Raw genomic sequence first — 8,908 nt, forward strand, 5'->3', positions numbered from 1 at the left:
TGGTTGTAGGATTGAGATGTCGACTAGAGGGGGGTAAATAGGCGATTTAAAAATTAAATAACACCTAATCAAATCTAACCTAAGTTGCTAGACTTGGTGAGGGTGAACTCTAACTAAGTAACTAAGTTATGTTTTGCAAACCTAGGGTGATAGTGGCTCAATTATATCTCTAGGAAAGTAAATTGCACAAATGTAAATGCGACAATCAAATGAGACAATGAGACAAGAGATTTTTCACCGAGGTTCGGAAACTCGCTGGTTTCCTACTCCCCATTGAGGCGAGCCCAACTCCACCGCTCAACCACAAAGCCACCGCACGCCCCCTTCGTCAAGGGGTGGGCAAGGCGGAAGCCGGCCCACGGAGAGGACTACCCAAGCCTCGATCACTCGGGGTAGTTCTTCCTTCACTCCGAAGGTGGTGAACTCCAAACCACTCACAAACCGGCGCCGGGCCTCCTCCACAATCTTCTCGGAGAGGTCACCGGGCAACTCCTCCACAAGCCGTCTAGGAGGCGGCAACCTCCAAGAGTAACAAGCAATGACCCGGTGTGGAGATGATCAAGTGCCACACTAGCTCTACAATGGAAGCAAATGCACTTGACTCTTGGCTAAACAACCCTCTAACACACTAGATGGATGAACACAAAGCTCAAGTGAGTGTGAGAGAGGTGCAAGGGGTGTATGCAATTGAATTGGGTGCCAAGAGAGCCCCCTTGCTGCTGGTGGGGGAGTATTTATACTCCCACCCACCAAAACTAGCCGTTGGTGGCGAAATCCCCCAACTTTGTGCTCTGCCGGTCTGACCGAAGGTATGTGGCCGGTCAGACCGTGCTACTCTGCAACGGCTAGAAAACTAGCCGTTGAAGTGCTGTCAGAGGGCCCCATCGGCCTGACCGGTCAGACCGACATGGGGTGGCCGGTCAGACCGGCCTCGGCTCGGTCAGACCGCCATCAGCTCGGTCTGACCGACTACGGCTCCGTCGGCTCTGTATCGGCCATCCCGAGCAGCATCATCTCGGCCTCCAGGGGGCCGGTCTGACCGGGAAAGTGCCGCCGGTCAGACCGCCCGCGGGGCCGGTCAGACCGGCCAGGGCACGCCGGTCAGACCGCCACTATGTGGCCGGTCTGACCGCCCCTGGTCAGGCCGAACCCAGTGAATTTGCAAATGAATGTGTGTGTAATGAAAAAGAGAGCACAAATGAAAATGCAATGACCTAATGTGGCAATTAAAATCATCTCTTTGCTAGGTCATTACCCCTCTTAATAGTACGGCGAAACTAAAATTAAACTAGCAAATTTGATCGCCCTACACCTCGATCAATTCTAAATTAAAGCGCTAGTTTTACCGTCTTCTTTCCCTTTGCTTTGCGCCGTCAATTTTAATCCATCGATAATCATCCATGCGCACATATGACGTGGACCTAACTTAAAATGTATAGCTCAAAGACAACGGTTAGTCCATAATTAGTGCTTGTCATTAATTACCAAAATTAACACCAGGGGCCTAGATGCTTCAGTGGTCTAAGCTGAAGCTCTGGTAAATTTATATGGCCCAATATGCAATTCACTCACAACAGATTCTCATGTTCGGCAAAAAGATAACATACGTGGGTTGAACCAAAAGTGTTCACGGACCTAGACCGCGTGCGAACATTCGCTCGGTGAACCCACCATTCAGAGCAGGTACAATAGCAGACTATTAGCCAGCTATAAACATATTTTAATGAGATAAAATATGAGAGAGAAGAGCAGCGGGTTACAAATTTGTATGGACTCCAAGACACAGTGTGTGTATGACAGGTCGGACCATATATTAATAGTATAGTAAGCAACTATTGTATAAATTCGTTATTAGATCGGCTATAGATAAATTAGAGCTAATAGTGGACGGCTGCAACTACAAGGGCAACGAAGCCATCACACACGTTACCTACTTACCTCTTCTGGTTAAGAGTAGGTATAATAGCAGACTATAAGCCAGCTATATTTAAGGAGATAAAATAAGAGAGAGAGAGAGAAGCAACGGGCTACAGATCTGTAGCCAGCTACAACACGAACTGCAAGATGCATGTATATATGACAGGAGAGACCAGATATTAATTGTGTAGTATATGTTTATGGGTAACTATTGTATGAATTGGCTATAAAATTAACTATAGATGATTTGGAGCGATAGTTAGCTATACTATTAAGAGCAGGTACAATAGCAAGCTAAAAGCTAGCTATAAACATATTTTAAAGATATAAAGAAAGAAAGAGAAGAGCAGCGGGCTACAGATTTGTAGTCAGTTGCAGCACGGATTTCAAGACGTAATGTGTATATGACATATGTGACTATGTATTAGTAGTATAGTAAACAACTATTGTATAAATTAGCTATTACATTGATTATAGATGATTTCGAGTTGATAGTTAGCTGTACTATTAAACTTGCTCTAAGCACGTGGGCCGGAGTGGCCTACTGACCTACTCGTCCACCCGGCTCTCGGTACACCGCAGGGGCGCGCGCGCCCGGGCTAATACACCGCGGGGAGGTCTTGTCGGCTGCGGTGGATTTCGTAGGTGCACCACGAATCCGCGCGCGACCATCCTTGGCTCGCTAGCCGGGTGGTGGACCACGTATATAGTTCTCGATCCATCAGAGAAACAAGTTCGGTACCGTATTGATTATTTATGCCGTGACCGACCCGCAAAGTATAGGAGGATCCAAAGAAATTCGCCGTCCAATATCGCAAGGATATCCGGCTACAAAACGCACATCAGCTTATACGTACATCCCTTAATTTGTAAGGTATGCCTGTACATGCACGTCCGCCCAACGCAAAAAACTTGATTGCATTATAAAAGTACAAAGAGATAAGCGAAATTATCACTAACCCCAAATAATTGTTTCAAGAGATCCAGATCTAAACCCTGCCCTTGGTACAGTGGAACATTCCCACTGCAACCGATCTGTCGAAACATACTTTAATCTCTCGTCGCCGACGGCAACAATACCATGGGTAGCGCATCGATCAAATCGTCAAGGCGTACATCCGTCCACCCGTGACCTCCCGGCCGGCCGGGACGCTGTTTGTGCCGGTGAAAGTGACGACGTTGCATGAGACACGAGAACTTGATTACGCCAGATATTTCTGTTCATATCGTACGCGTGGCTTATACTGATTCCTTGTTCTTTCTTGCCCGCTGCTTGCAGTGGCACAGAGCCGCAGGCTGGGACGCGCTAACTGTGCAGTGTGCCGCCCTCCATGCAATGGGCTCCAATCCGTGGGCTGCCGTTGGGCCACATCCTGGAAAACTTGATGGCGATGAACGTACGTACTTCTGCCGTTGACAGAGGGGCATGCATGTGTGCCCGTAACCAGTTTACAGCCCGTCGACAGATCGATCTAATTAACCATGCAAAGATGCTTTATTACACGGTCATGATTAATTGAAGAATGAATGAAGAGCACATTAGTTTCTCCACGGATTTTACATGGATCAATCCTCAGCCAGAAGTTCCCTGTAGCCAAGCAGGAGCGTAACGTCGGTGCAGCGCTTCACCCATAAGCAGGCCAACAAAAGGCCAAATACAGACAGAGTTCATCGTCTTCCAAGACCATGAGTACTGTGCAGACCTGATCACCGGCCGATACATCACAGAGAGTTCCTCTGCCACACGCTAGTGCTACTGTGCAGTCCGTGAGGTCGCGCGCGACTGATACTTCGCTTTCTATCGGTCCATGGAGCCAATGCGCGATCAACCCTGTGGTGACCAGCGCGTGCGGGCGGCCGAGCTGGCGACGATGCTGATGTGTGCGCGCTCCACGCAGGCCGCGCCGGCTAGCTCCCAAGCCAACTCTCGCCAGCCAGCTCAGGACGAGCTCGCTGCTCGCCCTGGCCCTGGCATTTCCACATGGGTTTTCTTTGATATGCCTAGCTACCAGCCATATCTTTTTCCATCTGTACCGAAGAGTAGGGAATTTTTTTAGTTTGATTCTAAGTGTGTGTTTAGTTCCACGCTAAAATTGAAAGTTTAACTAAAATTGAAAGTTTGAAGAAAAAATTAGAATTTTATGTGTGTAGGAAAGTTTTGATGTGATGGAAAAGATGGAAGTTTGAAGAAAATGTTGGGAACTAAACAAGGGCTAATGCCTGTTCTGTAAATTGATCAGAAAGACAGGAAAGTACTCCCTCTGTTCCCTAATATAAGGGATTTTAACATTTTGCTTGCGCTGTTTGACCATTCGTCTTATTAAAAAAATTTAGAATTATTATTTTTTTAGACTTACTTTATTATCCAAAGTAGTTTAAGCATAACTTTTTGTTTTTTATATCTGCACAAATTTTTTGAATAATATAAGTAGTCAAACGGTACAAGCAAAATGTCAAAATCACTTATATTATGGGACAGAAGGAGTAGCGTAGAATGGATAGTCAGGCATGGCATGTGTTAATAAATGTGCTCATCTTTACTTTCTTTAGAAGTGGTATGCTTAAATTAGTACAACACGTTATTTATTACTCTATGCGTTTCATATTTTAAGACTTTCTAACATTGCTTATATTCATATAGATATTAATGAATCTAAACACATATATGTAATGGGTAAAGTGCATAGGCGGTTCTTAAACTTATAGGGGTGTGTCATCTAGATCCCTAAACTCTCAAAATGTAGATTAAAATATCAGAACTTGTCAAAGTGTATCATCTAGGTCCCAGACCGCCACAACCCATTTAGGATCCTACGTAGCGCTAGTGTGGCGTGGCATGGCATCATCTTGATTGACAAATGGGATCCACTTAAAAATTTTCATTTTCCGTTTCTTTCCTTTTTCTTCTCCTAAATCTATTTTTTTTTCTCCTTTCTCTATGACTCGAGCACCCCGTTCAGTGGTGGCCTACAGCTGAACTGAGAGGAAGGAAAGAAGAAAGAGAAGAAAAAGAGAAGAAAAGGAAGAAAAATAAAAAAGAAAGAAGATAGAAGAAAAAGGAAATGAAAATTTTTAAGTGGGTCCCATTTGTTAGTCAAGATTATGACATGTCACGTCCGTGTGGCATGCCACATTAGTGTCATGTAGGATCCTAGAGAAGTTGTGGAGATTTGGGACCTATATGACATACGTTGACATGTTATGGAATCGGATCTGTATATTGAGAGTTTGAAGACTTAGATGACACACCCCTACAAGTTTAAGGACCACCCGTGTAGTTTACTCTTTATTAATAAATATATAGAGGAAAAATAATATTATAAGGCATGTAGCTAATTTTTAAGAGACTGTCTATCTCAGAAAAAGAACATGCTGGAGTATATTCTAACTACAAGCACATATAAAAAGAGAGAATAGGAGAGAGGAAAAAAAAGGCTATAATTAAGTATTAATGGTGCGATATATATTTATATAAAACTATTGTATGAGTAGGTCATTAGAGTGATTGTAGATAATGTATCAATTTTAGAGCTAGCGGTTTGCTGTACTATTAAGCTTGCTATAATATTTCTAAGAAAAATCTCGCTCATTCAAGTCACCTTTAAATGACTCGGATCGTGCCATGGTTCGTGCAGCTACAATACCACCTCCAATGTTATTTCTTCCCTCCTCCCCTTGTTTCCATCACAAGTCACAATCAGGGATGAATATAAAGTATTAGGTTCAGTGTCTGGTGATACCGATAACTTTTAGCAAAACCTATGGTTAAATTGTTTACTCATATAGGATAACGCCATTGCTTAAGCATGATTAGCATGCTATGATACCAGTATGTATGTTATGACACTAGTAAACCAATTTTCTAGATCGCCAGTGGTCTCAATCAAGTCACATGCCACCTCCTTCTGCACCGCCACCTCTCCTAGCCAACGTCCCCTCCACCCTCCCCCCCCCCCCCAAAAAAAAAAAGCCTTGCTAGCGCAGGCAAGGCCCCACCAGCCTTCTTGTTTTCCATTGTTCCAAGCTAGGCGACAGTTAGGTGCCCCCACCCTACTGTATTCATGGTCTCTGACAGCTTCTAACCCTATTGTTTTCCTTGTCTTGCCTCCAACACCAATCCATAGCTCTCATCCATCTCGATGGCTCAATCGACATCGCCATTGCCTAGCGACCTCCTCGCATCCTTCGCCCACTGCTAGTCCTCTGCCACTTGCGGTCATCCCTCCAAGCTTGGGAAAGCCCGCCCTTTCACCTCCCCCATCCACCCCTACCAACCTTATAATCTGCAACCTTAGCTTGTCAAGTGGATTAAAAAAGTCAACCATGTCATATATTAAAAAAATAGTGGTGGTAACATTTAATATGTAAAGTTTATTTTATTATGTTTGGCAGTTTATAATTTGAAACCTCTAATTCTAATACCATATCAAGCTGAATATACCAACTATTTCACATAAATTCCTAAGCTAAGTAATAAGACGTACAAACAATTCACTCATACTCCAATAAAAGTGTTATTCCGAAGATGAATTCTCAATCCACGAGGGGACATCCCCTTATTTCTTGTATATTACCTAAATAGTTAAAGAAAAATGATAGGATAAATTAATATGGATATATCATTTCAGAAACATGTAAGGTCAAATTCGACTTTTACTATAACACTTCACAATTATATTTATTGTTTTGTTACAACTTGTAGAAGTCGAAATTAAACTTTATGTTTGTGGAGTGATTATCTCATATTAACTTATCTTATTATTCATTTTTTTTAAAAAAAATAATGACTACTCTTACTATTTCAAAATATAGCAAACTAGTACCGGATTAGATACAACTAGTAAAACAAATCTTGATAGACTTCTAGGTTGTGTCAAATCTCATACTAGTTGCTGTATTTTAGGATGAATGCAGTTTTTATGTAAGATGGGAGAAATGATATGATGTTTCCTCTAAAGATGAAAACAACTTTCCGTGTTACTGCTAGACAATATAACCACGAAAGAGAGAGGTTAGGGTTTGTCCTTTGCAGGTTTACCTTCTATAAATATACCCACATAACCCTCTCACTAGACCATCCCCATCTCTCACTAGCTAGCTAGCTCTGATATCCTACACCGGCCTTAGCAAATAGCCATATATACCCTTAAGGATAAGCTCCATGGCATCCAAGATCCTCGTGTTTCTCTTGGCCATCAACCTCCTCTTCTTCACGACGGCCAATGCCTGCGGCTGCGCGTGCGGCAAATGCCCGACGCCGCCGCCCCCGGCCCTCCCGCCGCCGCCGCCTCCGACTCCAACTACTCCGTCCTACCATAACAAGTGCCCCGTGAACACGCTCAAGTTCGGGGCCTGCGCCGACGTGCTGGGCGCCATCAGCGGCGAGGTCGGCCAGGTGCCCGCCCAGCCGTGCTGCAGCCTCATCAGCGGCCTCGCCGACCTCGAGGCCGCCGTCTGCCTCTGCACGGCCATCAAGGCCAACGTGCTCGGCGTCGTCGTCAACATCCCGGTGAAGCTGAGCCTCCTTGTCAACTACTGTGGCAAGTGCGTCCCCAGTGGCTACACCTGCGCTTAAACAAACTTGATGCATATATATATGCGTGGCTATCTACACTCGTAGCCGCCGCCGCCGCCGCCTGTGCACGCTTGCATAGTTGCATTTACGCTGCATTTATATGTGCATGCATGCATATATAGCTATACCACCGTTGATCTTCTGTCGCAAACGTTCCACCGCGGTTCTGCAGAACTAGAGCCGTTCCAGTCGATCGAGTGTACACTTATTGGTGTGTATTTGTTTCATAAATTTGCTACGGGTTTGATCGTTTGTTCTGTTTACAAAGGTTGCAATAAGTTGGAGTCATTATATCGTGTATTTGTAATAGCACGAATTTGAAAGTTGTGAATCGTTAATATATTTTCTTATTGTCCTGTCTTTTGGAGAAAATTCAACAAAGCCATCTATCTCAGGTAATATTCTTATATATGCTACTGTTCCTTTCATGAACTTTGTTTCATTTTGAGGAAAAGGTTGCTTTTTATTGATCAATGACCCAGTAGCACTCGAGTAAGTCCTAAAAAAGTAGCATTCGATTTTCATTCGATTTAATTTTCTTCTATTTTTTTTAAAAAGACATTTTTCTCGTGCTTTGCATGAAAGGCAGGTGTTATATGGTCCCTATATAGTATCCTTTTCTGTATTGTAGTCTAAATGGTACTATATAAAGCAGAAAATGTATGAAGATGTGTATACACAAGGGAATCTAAAATTAATCAAATGTCAATTAATCACTTGAGAATCTTAGATTTTTCTGACCACCATCAGAATTATTATTCTTCTGAAGAATAGGAAGAACACATTATTTATACACCATTTAATCATCAAAGTTTTGAACTTCACATGATAATTGAGGTCTGAGGGTCGTCACATCAGATTATTAGAAACAGATAAAAAATCTTAAGCCAAGGAGGAGGAGAGCTGGGACCGTGGCCGTTGCCATATCATATCATATCATATCAGTGACTGTGGAGTATCAAATGTTGATCAACAAGGTACTACTACCTTGATTCCATAATCTAAAGAATTCTAATTTGTTTTGAAGATTTTAAGGAGGAAGGAAAAAAAAACTATGACGCCTCCAATTAAATTAGGAGTATATGAGTAGCGGGAGGTTGGTGGAGATATAGTGAGGAGAAATGTAAATAAAGAGTTGTTGAAAGAAAAAGACAAGTACTCCCTATGTTTTTTTTAATAGATGACATCATTATTTTTTAGACGCACGTATGCTCATTAACTTTTGGAGACCTCTCTTAGACCATCTCCAACAGACCATACAAATTAGACTCTTCAAACATCTATATAGCCAGCTCTCTAATTGATTTGGCAAGTAAAACTAGTTGCTCACTCCAACAGCCTCTTCACTCTAGATCTATAATAGTGGGACCGATATATCAGCCTCATAAATGTTCTCCTCCCTCCTCTTTTTCCCCA

General features: G+C 43.0%; 1 protein-coding gene across 1 annotated transcript; it reads left to right on the forward strand.

The window, feature by feature from the left end:
* The first annotated feature begins 6,990 nt into the window (after nucleotides 1-6,990).
* On the forward strand, nucleotides 6,991-7,864 carry LOC4336616 (pEARLI1-like lipid transfer protein 1). Its single transcript, XM_015779762.3, has one exon. The coding sequence runs from the start codon at nucleotides 7,079-7,081 to the stop codon at nucleotides 7,490-7,492; it is 414 nt and encodes a 137-aa protein (XP_015635248.1). The 5' UTR covers nucleotides 6,991-7,078; the 3' UTR covers nucleotides 7,493-7,864.
* Nucleotides 7,865-8,908: the final 1,044 nt, after the last annotated feature.

The sequence above is a fragment of the Oryza sativa genome, chromosome 4 (genome assembly GCF_034140825.1).
Source record: "Oryza sativa Japonica Group chromosome 4, ASM3414082v1".
Classification (NCBI taxonomy): Eukaryota; Viridiplantae; Streptophyta; class Magnoliopsida; order Poales; family Poaceae; genus Oryza; species Oryza sativa.